The sequence below is a fragment of the Lipotes vexillifer genome, unplaced genomic scaffold (assembly GCF_000442215.2).
Source record: "Lipotes vexillifer unplaced genomic scaffold, Lipotes_vexillifer_v1.1 scaffold120, whole genome shotgun sequence".
NCBI classification, from domain to species: Eukaryota; Metazoa; Chordata; class Mammalia; order Artiodactyla; family Lipotidae; genus Lipotes; species Lipotes vexillifer.
The window spans coordinates 4,173,972-4,191,179 of NW_006791240.1; the positions used below are offsets into that span (position 1 = coordinate 4,173,972).

General features: G+C 35.3%; 1 protein-coding gene across 1 annotated transcript; it reads left to right on the top strand.

The window, feature by feature from the left end:
- Positions 1–560: 560 nt before the first annotated feature.
- Positions 561–16,943, top strand: N4BP2L2 (NEDD4 binding protein 2 like 2). Its single transcript, XM_007464253.1, has 6 exons — positions 561–678; positions 2,316–3,571; positions 9,517–9,641; positions 13,370–13,458; positions 13,844–13,920; positions 16,570–16,943. Exons 2-6 carry the CDS (start codon positions 2,316–2,318, stop codon positions 16,766–16,768), a joined length of 1,746 nt encoding a protein of 581 aa, XP_007464315.1. The 5' UTR covers positions 561–678; the 3' UTR covers positions 16,769–16,943.
- Positions 16,944–17,208: the final 265 nt, after the last annotated feature.

Below are 17,208 nucleotides of genomic sequence, written 5' to 3' on the forward strand. Positions count from 1 at the left end.
CTCAGGAAACGGTCTTTACTTCCTTAAACAAAACAAAAGACAGCTGTGACAAGAAGTGATTTTTCTCATAAGTACTTTTCTCTGTTATCAAGGCTCTGCCGCAGCGATTCTCTTCTTCGATAGAAAAACCTGAGCCTGCAATTACTGACTGGCATTTCATAGAAACGTCGGCAACCCAAGTTGACGAGACCAAATGTTAACTCCCCTTTAAAAAGACTTTAAAACATGCACTGAGAGCAGCTTATGTCTCTATTTGCGGAGCCAGACACTCACAGTCTCTCTTCCTTCAGGGGTGGCCCTAAAGAGCAGGACGCCACCTTTCTTAGCCGAAGTTGCTATTTCTAAACAACCTCCCGGCGCCAACCTAAGAACTAGTTCCGGTCTACGTTCGTGGCCCTTAGCGCTTGTGTCAAGCAATGGATTCTGGGAGAGGCTGAAGTTTCCAGGCCGGGTGTGAACGCCGGACTTCAATTCCCACAATGCCTGGCGAGAAATCCGTAATTCCTGCCGGGGCAACCGTGAGGTGGCCGCCATCTTGCGTACGGAGGGCAGGCTTGTAGCTCCGCTCCTGAGGCTCGGGCTTTTAGTCCCTCCCGGTGTCTGCTTTGGGCCGTGTCTCTGTGCTTCTTTCACCTTCTTTATTGAGAGGTAAAGGTCAATGCAGAACTGTGTTATAAGGTGAGTAGACATCCCATTTTCGGCGAGGTGGGGTTGTGGTGTTGACGTTTTCCGGTTTCTTCCTTCTTCCATTAGCGACTTGGGTTCTCCCCTGCGCTTGCCTGAACCTTTTCGTTTAGCCGTAAACGTAGAAGCCGGGAGTAAACCTTTCGGCCTCGGAGCTCTTTGGAATTCCTAGACAGAACCTGAACGTGTCTCCGTTTGGATAGAGAAATTGGGTGACGCGCTTTTGCCCGGGCTGCCCTCTTTGGAGGTCAGGAGGCCTTAGGGTTCAGGTTGTGTATAGGCCTCTCTTAATGCAACCTCCTTTCTCTTCCTTGGGACTTTTCTGCCGTTTCTAATGAGGAAATGAGAAGGTGAGAGGCGGCCTGGGACGGGGCTGTTTCCGGGAGGACGGCGTTCTCTACAGGTGTATCTTCTTTCAGCCTCTCTAGGGCCTACCTGTGTCATTCTGGTTCGTCGCTTTGCCCTTTCCTTTTGCTCTTGTGTTCGAGAAGGGGAGACCAGAGAGCGGGCGGAATGAAGTGTTGACTAACAGAGGCTTTTGAATTGTACTCTTGAGGGTCCCCCAGAAAATTTCAAGGGAAGCAGAATTTATCGTCGAGATAGACAGACCATCTGGAAAAGAAGAGGGCTTTGGTTTGGGGAGTTGCCAGATTTAGTTTTTAAACATAATATGACATATTTCCATCATTCGCAGTACAACTGAAGTTATTATTTTTTTCTTTAAAATTAACGTAATACACCCACTTGGAAACCTCTTTTACACTACTCGTAAGAGTAGGGCCCATAAAGACTGACATTGCAGTTAATTTGACGTTTGATTGCTAATGAGATGTGGTTGTCTGAGGTTTGCTAAAGACCTAGTGATTTTAAACAGGAAGACGTTTATGATGCAATTTATCACAACCAGTTTGGATATGTGTCACTTTGGTTGGCAGACTTACTCTCCCTTTTATTTTTTTAATTTATTTTTTATTATAAATTATTTATTTATGTTTGGCTGTGTTGGGTCTTTGTTGCTACATGCAGGCTTTCTCTAGTTGTGGCGAGTGGGGGCTACTCTTCGTTGTGGTGCGCGTGCTTCTCTTTACGGTGGCTTCTCTTGTTGCGGAGCACGGGCTCTAGGCGCGCGGGCTTCAGTAGTTGTGGCGCAGGGGCTTCGTTGCTCCGCGGCATGTAGGATATTCCCGGACCAGGGTTCGAACCCGTGTCCCCTGCATTGGCAGGTGGATTCTTAACCACTGCGCCACCAGGGAAGTCCTTACTCTCCCTTTTAATACACAGTTGTATGTCTATGTCATCAAAATATGTATTACTGATTCAGCTTTCCGAGCTTGCTTACATTCTTGCTTACATCCTCTAAATTCAGAAATATATCATTTAGATTAAAGATGAGATACATCTTTTTTTAAAAAAGGATGTTTGTTTACCTTCAGTGAGATCCCTCCTTTAAATCATAATGTCATACCAATAGTAAGTGGCTATAAAGTTAGAATTTTATAATTTTTGCATTTTGGGAAAATGTTATTAAATGCTTATATCAAATTAAGTTTATTTCCTGTTGTTTCTGAGGGAACTTTTGTTTAGTTTTTTTTAATATTAGCTGTTAATTCTGTGATTTATTTGCTCCTCAGATGCCTTATGGTGAAATTGAAGCTAAATCCATGGGACATGGGGAAGAACTAATAAGTGAACCATGCTATAAGAAATTGAAGTCTACTGAAGAGGCATATGTTTTCCCCCATCATGGTAATGCTTATTTTCACAGAAAGCAAGAGAAAACTGGAAATGATTGGGTCCCTGTGACCATCACTGATGTCAGAGGACATAGTTATCCTCAGGAGGACAAAACCAAAACTACAAGTTTGCTGAAACCTGTGCATGATGAGATGCTTGGTAATAGACCAGATGTTATTAATTCTGTTGATTCACAAGTTTTACAGGATACACGTCCTCCATTGGTATCCACAGATGATGAGATATATAGCACAAGTAAAGCATTTATAGGACCCATTTACAAACCCCCTGAGAAAAAGAAATGTAATGAAAGGAGGAATCAAGCAGACATTGTCAATCGTATAGATGGGAAAGGAGAACGAAAAGAGAAACAGAAATTTAATTATAAAAAATCAGAGATTGACAATGAATTATTCCAGTTTTACAAAGAAATTGAAGAGCTTGAAAATGAAAAAGGTGATTCAGAAAGCAGTTGTAAGGAACCTGAACCCTCTGAGGAACAACTCATTCCATATTATCAGGGCCATAATAATCTGTTAAAATCTGAAGAAGAAAAGAAAAGAGATCTTACCAGTGCCCTTCAGTCATATTGGGGTTATCAGCAGTGCGTGGGGAATGAGCCAGGTAAATATCCTTACAATCGACAAGTAATACCTACCTTTTGTGACAGTTCATTTGCTTCCTTCAGGCCTGAGTGGCAATCAGTGCATTCTTATATAGTACCACAAGACCCTCATCTTTCCAGTTTTAACTATCACTTAAATATTCAAAGATTCAACGTTCCACCAAATCCATCATCAAATATTTTCCATGCCCAAGATGGCTTTCAGATGCAAAATGGATATTATGTAAATAGTTGTCATGTTAACTGGAATTGTTTGACTTTTGATCAGAACAATGGATATACTGACTGTAGTGACATTACCAGTAGTGACCATCCCTCTAGAAATGGCTACACTGTGCAAGATGAATATGCGAATAATGGTTTCTGTGAAACCAGTGAAGGATGCTGGAAAGCTCCTTCTGTGGACAAGCATAATGGAACTGACAGGTTTATGAACCAGCATTTTCAAGAGGAAAAGTTAAATAAATTGCAGAAGTTACTTATTCTTTTAAGAGGTTTGCCTGGTTCTGGGAAAACAACATTGTCTCGGTAAGTAAAGGATACCAAGTGAATACTTGGTAATTTATTACTTAAAAATCATAAATGATAGTTGTAATCAGTGGCAAATGCTTTTATGTTTCTAGTAAAAAATCTTTAATTTGTTATACTTGAAAATGGCATCTGATGGTAAATATTTTAAAAGATGTTTTCTGATAGAGGAAAGGAGAATTGGCATATATATTTATGTTAAGATTCTGCTAAGGGCTTTAAATATAGATTCACCATGTAAAATTAGGACGGTGACGAAAGCAAATGCTATTTGAGAACTGTGCTGGCCTTCCCTTTTAAGTCAGCTATTCAGGAGGAGTTGAATTCATGGGTTGAAGACTTGGGCTTTGACTCAGTTATTTCACTTTGTGACCTTGGACAGGTTTCGCTGTTAATAAAATGAGTAATACTTATTTTTCTGGAATTATTGTGAGAAGCAAATGAGATAACCCACGGAAGGGAATTTTGAGTGTGTCTTAAGAACTGTGCTGTGTTCATACCATTATTGACAGAGAGAACCTTTTTTTGGTTTCTTTAAGGAGTTTGAAATGAGCAATATCTGAATTAATGGAATTAGAACTGATGATGTTTTATCGTGTGCTGAAATGTTTAAAATTCCTGTTTTTGTTTACATTTTAAAAACAGAGTATTGATGCATTCCAGTACATTTGTGCAGTTGTAAAAAATAGCACAAAGAAAAACAATACAAATTCTTTGTAGTTTATGTAGGATGATTCAAGATTTATACTAGATAAGGAGAAAAAGGAAATTTATTTGATGTCTTTGGGTGAGGATAAAAAAGTCGAAGGAAAAAAAAAAGTCCAAGGAACCATTTTGTAAATGTTTTATATTTATTTGTAAGACACTCTGAATCACCTAAACAAAACTTCTTCAGAAGCAGGAAATTGGAGAAAGATTAAATTATGATGCAGACATTTCAAGCTAGATTGTAAGCTATGATTTTGTAAATGAATTTGAATTTAAGTCTATGTATTTTGATTCCTTTGCAGTGAAGATTTTGTAGAGAAAATGAAATTTCAGTGCTTCTTTAGAAAGAATAGAAATTAAGAGTGAAGTTGTCTTACAAGCATGGGCATTCTTCTAGATTTAGAATATAATATCAGAGAAAAGAAAAGTTGAAATTTGGAAATTGGATGAAGAGATCTCCTAGCAAGGGCTTCTGGTACAGAATAAATGTAAGAAAGAATGATTAGGTTTGGAACAACATATTGGAGTATGTTGAAACTAAAAGTGAATAAAGTGTGGTGGCAATTCAGTAAAATTTCAAGGAGACATAATTGTAGTGCGAAATGACAGAGATGATTATATATAATATGTATCTTTATTTGAGGAATTAGGTATAGTAAGAATGGAAGTTATAGTCGCAACTACCATTTATGTTATCATTTACAACTTAGAGAGTACTTCCATATGTAACAGTGTTGTGAGATGAATTATAGTCTTTTCATTTTTTAGGAGGAGTACAGGCTAATAAAAAGAATGAGTTCAGGTTAAAGGACTTGGGAGAAGTTACAAAAACTGCTAAGAGATCAAACTGGGGATGTAAATGGTAGTGTGTTTCTTATCTAATCCTTCAGTTTAATATCTATCACTTGTGTAGCCCTATACCTGACTCCTGACTTGGAGTAGCTTGGTTAAAGAAGCAGGAGTCTCTCTTTAGGTCAGTACTTTTTTTGAATGAAGTAGAAATGGTTGTTTGGGATTGGTTATAAAGCCACATATTCTCTAGTGAGGAATGGTTTCGTGTAGGATTTAGCTTTCCAGATGAGCTTTGAAAAAAGGAATAAAGATTTGGAGGATCAGAGTTGAACTGATTTGGGGCGTTAAAAGATAACGTTAAAAGATAACATTGTTTAGTATTGCTATGTGGTAATGAGTTATAGGGGGTTAGAGAAATTTCAAATTCTTTTGGGATAGTATTTAAGGCCCTTTCTTCCTTAATTTAGTCCTTACCTATCTTCATATCCTTCTGCGCTTGGACTAGTATGCTGCCGTCCATTGCAGGAGGCATAATACTTGTCCGTTCATTGTTCTCAGGATTCTACTTATTCAGAGGTTCTCTTAAATGCCTCCACTTTTGAGGTTTTGGTTTCTCATCTCACCCCTCAGTTATCCTCCTTTTGAACTCATGTAGGATTTGCCTTTACCACTCTTTGCATGTAGTATAAGCTACACAAGACAGCATTATTTTTTTATTTATTGATAGCTGGACCAGGGTGGTATGCAAGGCCACTCAGTATGTCAGGAGGTAAAGGGTTCATGAAGTGTCAGTTTTACTCAAAATTATTTGGGAAAATCACTTCTTTTTTTTTTTTTAATTTATTTATTTTTGGCTGCTTTGGGGCTTTCTTGCACGTGGGCTTTTCTCTAGTTGGCGGCGAGTGGGGGCTACTCTTTGTTGCAGTGTGCGGGCTTCTCATTGTCGTGGCTTCTCTGGTTGCAGAGCATGGGCTCTAGGCACGCAGGCTTCAGTAGTTGTGGCATGCAGGCTCAGTAGTTCTGGCTTGCGGGCTCTAGAGCACAGGCTCAGTAGTTGTGTTGCACGGGCTTAGTTGCTCCGTGGCATGTGGGATATTCCCAGACCAGGGCTTGAACCCGTGTCTCCTGCATTGGCAGGCAGATTCTTAACCACTGCACCACCAGGGAAGCCAATCACTTCTATTTTTAAATGTACATGATATATTACAAAAATATATATGGTTCTTAGAAATTAAAAAAATATATGAAAATTAACTGTAGTAGACCATTTGGGGGAATAGGGTTCTCAAAATGAGTTTTAAAGAATACGATTCACTTGTTCTTACTTAAGTGAAAGTTATAAGCACGGAGTGCATTAGTTTTCTATGGCTGTGTAACAAATTACCCTAAAGCTGAGTTGTTAAAGCAACAAGCATTTATTGTCTCACAGTTTCTGAAGGACAGGAATCTGGGTGCCTCTTCAAGGTTTCTAACAATGCTATGATGAAGATGTTGGCTAGGGCTGTGTTTTGGACTGAAAGCTTGTCTTGGGGAGGATCTGCATGGAATATCTCTCACAAGTCTTTTTTTTTTTAGATGTTGGGGGTAGGAGTTTATTAATTAATTTATGTTTGACTGTGTTGGGTCTTCATTTCTGTGCAAGGGCTTTCTCTAGTTGTGGCAAGCGGGGGCCACTCTTCATCGCCGTGCGCGGGCCTCTCACTGTTGCAGCCTCGCAGCCTCTCGTTGCGGTGCACAGGCTCCAGACGCGCAGGCTCAGTAATTGTGGCTCACGGGCCTAGTTGCTCCGCAGCATGTGGGACCCTCTCAGACCAGGGCTCGAACCCATGTCCCCAGCATTGGCAGGCAGATTCTCAACCACTGCGCCACCAGGGAAGCCCTCTCACAAGTCTTGTTGACAGGACTCAGTTCCTTGTGAGCTGTTGGATTGAAGGCCTCAGTTCCTTGCTGTCTGTAGGCTGGAGAGTCCCTTCAGTTCTTTGCTACTTGGACCTCTCCCCATTCACAATGTGAAGAGGGAAAGTGAGCCACTTCCTGCCCCCCCCCCCATAATCTAATCTTGGAAATGAAATTCCATATCCTGTTAGTTGGAAGCTAGTTGCTGACTCAAACCCACCCTCAAGGAGAGGGGATTATATAAGGGTGTGAATTCCAGGAGGCAGGGATCTTGTAAGCCATTGGTTTTGGTTCTCCCACCACTATTTATGTAATTCTGGTGGCCTGATTTCTGAAATTATTTTTGTTTCTCGATTTGTTTAATACCGTATTGGCAAGGTTGTTGTGAGAATTCGATGTGGTCATAGATGTATATATATAAGATGCTTGGCACATACTAGGTCCTCAAAAAGGATAGCGATTTTGAAAAAATACAAATTAAGTGGGACCACATCTGAATTTTTTATTAGATACTTGATTTTTCAAAGTTGTAAATTTTGATGTTCTGAGAATCCATTTTAGTACCTGTCTTAACTTGTGAGAGTTCTGATAGAATCTGACTATAAGAATTTTGAAAATACTAATATTCTTAAATAATTTATTTTTGGTTCAAATGGTTGGTATGACATCAGATATATCTAGATTGATACAGGTATTTTGGAGATAATTCAGGGAATTTTGAAAAGATGTGTGAGCAGTCTGGGAGGAAAAAAATTCTCCAAGCTAAAATTACTTGCTTTAATTATGATTTATATATTTAAGATATTTTTCATTGAGATTTACTCATGTTTGATGTTGACTTGGTTTAATGATGTAAATTGATTTACTGTCCCTTCCCTCCCCACTTTTTTTTATTTGGAAGAGGTTAAACATTTCTTGGATACAAAAGCTCCTGTGCTCTTGTAGTATGTTATTATTAACATCTGACAGATCACCTAATAAAGTAATAGAACAGGAGAAAAAAGAAAAGAAACATAAGGTATTTAGGAAAGATGGTATCAGGTTTCTGGTATTGTTGAGTGTAACTAGGTAATCATATGGTTGATGATGATCAAGATCTTTTTAGGTGATTGAGCTTTGGTTTGGAATACTAATATTATGGCATTTTTATATTCTGGGTTGGAATACTAATATTATGGCATTTTTATATTCTGGGTTGGAATACTAATATTATGGCATTTTTATATTCTGGGTTATCTCTTACAAGCAAATAAGATGCCAAATGTGTTAGATGGTATATTTTGGGAAAATTGTGGCTGCTTAAAAAAGAAATCCAACTCCAGCCTCCCAAACAAGCAAACAAATAATTTAAACCATTTACATTAATTTGGTTTGTTTGAAGTAATTTGAACTATAATTCTATGAGTGAAAATGTGTATTAAATTTTTAAACTTTTATATATGTGTTTTTATTTTTATTGTAAAATATATACAATTTTATTATAACCTGAGGAAAGGAGAGATGTTTGTTATCTTAATAGTTGAAATCCTTCCTATTACCTTTTATTAGGAAGTATTCTTGGATCATCCCAGGACAGTATCATACCTTCTACCACCTTCTACTCCCTTCCCCCTCTCAAAAAGAAATTATATTGGGCTGGCCAAAAAGTTCGTTTGGATTTTTTCCATAACATCTTACAACATCTTATGGAAAAACCCCAACGAACTTTTTGGCCAACCCCAATAGAATGATATCCAATTGCCTAATGGTTGAGGGAGGGGAGATAAATAAAATATTTTTGTTATTATTGGATCTAAATTATTCTTACTGTCTTTTCCCTTTTCTCAGCACACCTCCAATCTCTTTCATGAGTCACTGGTTATGGGAACACTCTGAACACTTGTCAGTCTCTCTGTGGTTAGAAATTAAAGATGGTATCATATTGTGAGAACAAAGCTTGATTACCACTGACTTGTTCTGAGAGAGTATTCTTTAGCGTTTAGTAATTAATTTCACTTATTAATTTAATCTCTTAAAAATTTTAAATTTGATTTTACTCTGGAGGATCATAGGTTGTTTCACAGCATTAAACCTCAAGTTCCACTTTCAGGTCATAGATGTTTGTGCTTCATAGGAATGAGTTTATCAAAGCTGTCTTCAATCAAATATAGTTTTCCTCAGGTAAATTGCTTGCTTAGGCTTACTTGTCTTTTAGGTTACCTGTTGCACTAAATTTAGGCAATTTTAGACACCAAATGCAAATTCACTAAAGTTAAATCATGGATAATAGTTGACATCATTTTGGGATTGAAGAGTGTTTTTAAAAGTTGCAATACAAAAGCCACTTTAAAAAGTTTTTATTACTGGCTATTACTATGTAGATTTAAGTGTGAAGTGATATTTGAAATCTGAAAGCTTCTTTAAGGTTCAGCTCCTGTGCTAGTCTATCTGCAATATACATATAAGTATGTACCAGAAATTCATTTAATAACCTTTCCTTTGTGGCTTATTTCTGACGGTTATAGATTTTATATTGTAAATGGCACCTTTATGATTTCTTTTATTAACAGAATTCTGCTTGGTCAGAGTCGTGATGGCATTGTGTTCAGCACTGATGACTATTTCCACCATCAAGATGGGTACAGGTATAATGTTAATCAACTTGGTGATGCCCATGACTGGAACCAGAACAGAGGTTTGTTTTGGGCCAAGTCTCCCGGGATAGAATATTTGACTAGGAGTCAGAATACCTGAATTTTTATTCTCAACTTTTTACTTTTACCAGCTGGATGACTTTGACAAGCCATTGAAAGAGCTTTGAGACCCAGTTTTTCATCTATTAGAAGCAGTGATAATTGTACTTGCCCTACTTGATTGAGGGTGTGAAAATCAGAGAATGTGGTTAGAATATTTTTTTAACTGTAAATAGTGTATATAAGCTGGTACAATAGAGGTATAGGATATTTTGATAGACTTTATTTTATACCTCATGAAAAAATTCAGAAAACTCTTGATACTTTTGTTACGTATTCCCAAAAGTTATTTCCTTGAGTAATGCTAATGTTTTCTAAGGCTTAATATTAATGCCCATGAATATTAAAAGTTTTTTTCATTGATGTCACTCTACAAAAAATTTACTTAATACATTTTTTAGAGGTATATGGGTCACTTTATTTTCATTTTGGAATAGTACTTTCTAAACCTTGGCTGCACATTTGAATCACTTGGGGACCTTTTAAAAAAAGTTATGCCTGAGTCTTAGCCTCAGAGATTCTGGTTTAGTTGATTTGGAGTGGATCTAAACATTGGTATTTTTTTGAAAGTTATCCATATATTCTAATGTTGCAGTCAGGATTGAAAACTATTGATCTAGAACTATGTAAGTACATGCTTATACTATAATCTATAATTTCTTTTTTAAAAGAAATTAAAAATGCATTGATGATGAAACATTATTTAAACCTAGAATAGAGAGATTATATTGAAGCCCACACACCCATCACTCAAAATTATTATCACTTATCAAGATATTGCTATATTTGCTTCAACCCTTTTGCTTTCACTCCACCCTCCTTTTTTAATTTGCTGAAGTATTTTTTTAAAGCAAATTCTAGACATCATACTTCACACATTTCAAGTAAATCTTCTTACTTAATTGCAGTGCCATTATCACACCTAAAAAAACAAAACAAAAACCCAATTCCTTGACATCATGTAATGTAGTCTGTAATCAGATTTCCCCTATTGTCTTAAATATTTCTTTACAGTTGTTTTAATCAGGATCTAAACAAGGTCTTTGTAGTACATTTGGCTTTATGATTCTTTTAATTAAGTTAATCTATAGCAGTTTTCCCTCTTTTTGCCCTCGTACCATTAACTTATTGCAGAAACTTGGTTGGTGGTTCTGTAGAGTGTCCCATAGCCTATAGTTGTCGGTTTGCTTCCTTGTGGTAATCATTTAACTTGTAGGATTTATTAGGTTCAACCTTTTTTTTTTTTGGTAAGTAAATGGTTGTCCCATTTTTAGTGATGGTAGGATCAGTAGCTTCAAAGGGACAGCCTAATCCCTGTTTTATTCAACAATGAATTGTTTCCTTAATCAGTTATTTCATTAAAGGTTGCAAAATGGTGATTTTCTAGGACTTTCATTCTTTCTGTGTTTAGTAGCTAGAATTCTTCTGTAATGAAGAACTTCCTCTTGCCTAGAACTAGCAACTAAGGTTACCCTAAAGTACAGTATATACAGGAAAAACAGGATAAATGCTTTTCTTTTTTAGTTGTCAATTTTCAGAGTAAGGAATTTCATTGAGGATGCTTTTGAGTAAAAAGTTTAAATGTCAGATAAGTTTGATTATAAGATTATTTCCTAGTGTTGGTTCTAGGATTTCTCCAAATAGAGAGTAGCATGAATTTAAAGAGAGTAGCATAATATTTTAAAATATTAATTCTTTTTGATTTTTTAAAATGCTGCAGCGTTACTGCCCAAATCAAATAATGATGATGTTACAGTTCCAAAATATGCTTGGAGTTATTGGCCCAGAGTTAAGGGGAGTAGAAGTAGGTGATTAAGTGGAATGAGCCAGTATACCTTTGGTGAACTGGGAAGTTTGTTTCTGTGAAACATTTTTTTCTTTTTGCAATACTAGTTTAGAATATTTCATTAAAATGTTCGTGCCATGTGAATTCTACTTGCTGAACATATTGGTGTGTAGATAAACTACTGGTTTTATTTAGTGTAATAAATAGGGGCTTTTTCAAGGTAATGTTTAACCTTTTTCAAAGCAATGATAAGTAGCAGTCATTAGACATTTTGAAAATTATGAGCATTACATTTAATTTAGGGCAAAATTTCTCTTTTCTACAAATATTTATTGAATACTTTTAAGTGCCGGGCATTATTCTGGGAATATATATCTGCCTCATGTTTATTAGAAGAATCTAAATTGATCTTTAACTGCTTATAAGTTAAAAATATCTCCAAGGTGTCATTATTCTCTTTCTTAGAGTATGGTGGTTAAATTGTTTAAGAAAATGACTCTCTTTATTTGAGTAGTCAAGCATTGTTTATTTAGGCGCTCTATTCTCCTGGAGTGCACTGGAATGTGGTATTGGGTGATGATTATTCATGGAAAGAGAATAATCTCCCCATTCCTGCAAATCAGATTTATTTGGTTAATAAGCTCCTCTTGTAGATAAGCTTCTCTTGTAGAACATAACTCCTTGGAGGTGTAAGCCTGTCAGAGATTAGGAAAATTAATACTTTTTTTAAAAATGAAAGTTTTGATCATTGTTTGGGGATGGAGCAGTGGGAGTTGATAGCATCTTGGTATCCTATTTATGACTTAGATTCTAAATGTAGTATTTAGAGACAGCTTCTCCGAAATAGATATTCCACCATAGTCATTACTACTTAACTAACCTTTAGAATTCTGTCTGCCCTTCGACATCTATATAAGTGTTTTCATTGTGTAGAACTTAGTGGTTTGAATTCTAAATCCCAGCAAAACTTACATATCATTGCATTTTGCCTCAGCCTTTTAAATTTTATAGTGGGTTCTTAATTATCTTGCCTGTTTACACTTAAGAGGTACACACATTCCTGTCATTATGAGTGGCTCACTGTGGCACTAATTCTCACCTTATGTGGGAAGAGATGGCATAGGGAGAGGGAGAGATAGTTTGGAACAGTTCCATTCTAGCTCAACTCCCAATTTCAGAATCATAGTCCTAAGAAATATCCAGTCAGTTGAACTGTGGTATTTAGCTACTTGGTATATAAGTAATGGTAAATCCATAGCACTTTTTTTTTTTTTTTAACTTAAGTCTGTCTTACTTCAAAAGCATTATTTGTAATTATAGAACATTGGAAAATAAAGATAAGCATAAAATGCATATATTCCCACCACCTACAGAAGACAACTTTTGGTGTCTTAGTAACCCTTCCCACATCTTTATATTTTGACCAAAATAAGATCAGACTTCCATGTTATCTTATAAATTGCCATTTTCTTTTAACAGTCTCCATCTTCCCATGTCAATAAATCTTTTCCTCTTTTCATACTCAGACCATATTCAAATGTAACTTGTTCCTACATTTTCTGTAAATGAAAGCTCTAGACTGAAGTCTTTATTAGCTGTTAAGTTCAACAAAATATTTACCCCAAAATGTCCTTTACAGCTAGTTTGTCAAAACCAGCATCTGGTCTGGAGAATATACATTGCATGTGTTTATGTCTCTTAATTCCATTTAATATAGCAGAGTGCTTTTATTTTCATGGCTCTAACTCAAAAGATTACATGGTTTTGGTTTTAAGTACAGGGATGTAGGAAATTTCTTAATGAATGTTTAAATTTTATTTTGTGTATTTTTATCTAATAGTTCTGTTTTTTGCTTTTGTTTTTTAAATTTATTTTTTATTTCAGCAAAACAAGCTATCAATCAGGGGAGATCTCCAGTTATAATAGACAACACTAATACACAAGCTTGGGAAATGAAACCATATGTGGAAATGGTAAATATGAGATATGAGAGAGTTTTTATATTATCAATTTTTTCATATTCTGCAATTTTGGTTACATTGATCTTTATTACTAAAACACTTGTCCTTGTTCTCTGAAGAGGTGTGTTCATTTGCTTAGTTTTTTTAAAAATTGAGAATGGTGCTTATTAAGCAATATGTTTATCTTGTTAGTTTTGCCTGAACTTGAGGATAGTAAGTGGAATTTGTCCATTAAGTGGTCTTAAAATTTTTATAAACTGTATTATTTTAAAAGTAAAACTTTTGTAGGTTGAGCAAATTTAGAAGTATTGTGTAAGTGAAATTTATATCTGTCTGCCATCTTTTTACTTTAAGATGTATTCCCTGGGTTTTTGTTTTCTTCCTTTCTTTTGTGTAGGCCATAGGAAAAGGATACAGAGTAGAGTTTCATGAACCTGAAACTTGGTGGAAATTTGATCCTGAAGAATTAGAAAAGTAAGGCACTCAAAAAATTTGTAATCCCTTATCTTTTTTTTCTTTTTTTTTTCTCCTTTACATGGTCAATTTCTTTACGAGCTTTTGCTTGTTATATCTTTGGTACCTGTGAATAGGGACTACTACTACTCACTTTCTGTTAAGAGGAACATTGACTTCAATGCAAGGTGTTTGAGGATCTTTGCACTGTTAGATTTCATTAAATATTCCTTGTTAAGTGTGTTTGTTATTTTTTCTTACGTGAATTTCTGCATTGTTTCCCAGTTTGTTGAATGCTAATGGAGATCCGGAAAACTCTGAGAGAAAAGTTAGGACTTTTCCCTCTGCTTTTTAGCTAGGCCATTTCTCTGCATTGCCTTTCCAACTTCATCTCCTTCCCATTTTAGATCCCATCACCCTTTCACCTGGTGCTTTTATCTCTCCCCTTTTCCCATCTTTACTGCTACTGATCCGTTATCCCATACCCAAGATTCGGGGAATCAGTGTGTTTTGGAATTCAGATTTTTTTTTTTTTTTAATTTTAGAAAGGAAGTATATAGTGCATATACCTAATTGTAACACTCCTAGCAGAGTTTGGGGCAGCATGGTATATAATCAGACACCTTAATATTTCTGCAGCAGATCACGAATGGTCAGTCTAAGTAGAAAGGAAAGATTCTACATTGTTTAATGTTAATTCTGAGTAGATCATGCTGCCAAATGAGTACAGGCGTGGTTAGACTTTGCTGCTACATGAGTCAACAGAAAACTGAATTTTCAGAGCATTTTAGATTTCAGGATTTGTGGTGAGAGATTGTGGACTTGTATTACATTCAACCCTGCTCTTCCATTTGTCTTTACCTTTATCCCTTTCCCCTAGTGTTCCTGACTATGACTCGTTTTTCTTTCTTCATTTTCACTCTGACACAACCCCCTTTTGGTAACAACTTTAAGGTGTAATTCACATACCTTACAATTTACGCATTAAAAGTGTACGATTCAGTGGTTTTCAGTGTATTCACAGAGTTGTATGACCATCACCTCTCTTCGTAAAACCATTTTTTCCTCCCACCTCAGTTTGCCCTCTTCTAGCTTAAAACTGTTATTCTGTGTATGGTGTTCAACTAATTTAATTCTTCCCCCTTGCCTTTCCCTTTTTGAAAGGGAAAAATTCCCTTTGAATTTTTATTCCTTTGGTTACCTTTCTTTCCCTTTCTGACTTGCATGCCAAATCAAATTTATGAAGAGTTAAACTGATAAATATTATTAATATCTGGTATTGTTTGCCTGCCTCTGTGTATGTTGCACCTCAGGTAGAAGAGAGAGTTTAAAAACTAAAGATATTTGGGTTATGCTGAATAAATGAATTATTGAAATTGTTATACAGTTAGGCTTTATTTACATTTGAGACTGTTGAAATGTATTACAATTCTTAATATAAATTAACTTTACAAAATAAAGTAAATTTAACTGATATCTAGTATAGTTTGACAGATTTTTTTTGTAAAGAATTGATTGAATCATCAATTTTGACTTCTTGTGGATTTCTATAGCTTGGCCAATTTCAACCTTGACCTCAGATCTCTCTTTTTCTCTTTTTTATTTTTCGATCTTCTATTTTTTCTCTCTCTTGCTTTCTCTTCTCATCTTTAACCTAAACATCAGTAGTTTTGAAAACTAAACATTTCTTTTATGTCTTTTTTCTGGAAAAATGAGTTAGTTTTAGTAAATCTAGAACTATAACATGAAGTATAAAATATGTTCTGTGTGTTTTGCCATGTCCAAGTCAAGTTACGGAAAACTACAAGTGTAGAATACATTGTAAAAATTTCTTTGAGGATCAAGAATAATTTTTAAACCACTTTTTGGTATCATAATTAAACTCACAGAAAAGTACATAAAATATAAATATGTAGCTTAACAAATTTCTTATAAAACAGATATTCATTTAACCATTACCCGTGTCATGAGAGCATTACCAACACTTTAGAAGTTTTTTGAGTTCCTTTTCCCAGTAACAATTCCGTAATTCCCTGGTAATTACTTACTTGCTTTTCCTTAAAGTTTTTTTTTTTTTTTTTAATATCCTTTGCTTTAGCATCATGGTTTAATTTTTTCTCAGACTTTATATAAATAGAATTATACAGTATATATTCATTATATCTAGTTTCTTTCACTCAACATTACGTTTGTGAGATGTGTACAAATTGTATCTCTAATGATATAGTTTGGTATCAATAATAATTTTTTTTAATAACGCAAGTGTGCTAAAATAACTTTTAAAAGTGATATATATTTTATATTGATTTTTGTCAGTCCCAGAAGCCCACTCAATTCTTCTATAATTTTCAAAACAGTATCTCATAATTTTTTACTTTGTTGTTTAAAAAGAGGGGAAGATTAACTCAGTGGTTCAGTGAATCAGTAGTTAGCTCTGTGTGAAGAAGGTGTAATCAGTTAACATTTTGCTGTGATTTATGGTATCTTTAAGCCTTTTTAAGATATTGTTTAAACCTGAGAGAGCCTTTTTTTTAATGTGAGGTGTATCTTCTGGTATTTATTTGCAAAATGTAATTTGAAATCTGTACTCTATTACTCTAAAACAGTTTAATCTCTAAGCCTATACATTCTAAAAGAAAAAAGAATTAAAATCCTTTTCTTTTTTGGTAGGAGGAATAAACATGGTGTTTCTCGAAAGAAGATTGCTCAGATGTTGGATCGTTATGAATATCAAATGTCCATCTCTATTGTAATGAATTCAGTGGAACCGCCACACAAAAGCACACAAAGACCTCCTTCACAGGGAAGACAGAGGTGGGGAGGCTCTGTAGGCTCACATAATGAAGTGTGTGTTACAAATTATCATTAAGTTGGTTATTTTCAGCTAACACATTTGTTGCCGTGCCCTTGAAAAAAAAATTAGAGAGCCTGTCTTGAAGTTTAAGTAGTTTCAAATTTAAAAAAAGACTACTTTGCCTCACAAAAGATGTTCCCAGCAAGTTGTTTAAATTCTAAAGTGTAAATAAAAATTATATAAAATTGTATTTTAAATGTTTTTATAATCTTTTGTTGTAATACCTTTGTTTATTATGAAGATACCTGAGTAGAGTGGGTAGGAGCCAGAATGTTTTTCTATAATTGAATTTTAAACTAATTTTATCTTTTGTAGATAATGTCAGACAGTTTTATAGTTCATACCAAAATTCAACTTTTCATAAAACTTTAGTATTTTGCCTTGACTATCTTAAATATATAAGAAATACTAACTTGTTATAGGCACCTTAGTTGATTCCTCTATTCATTATACAG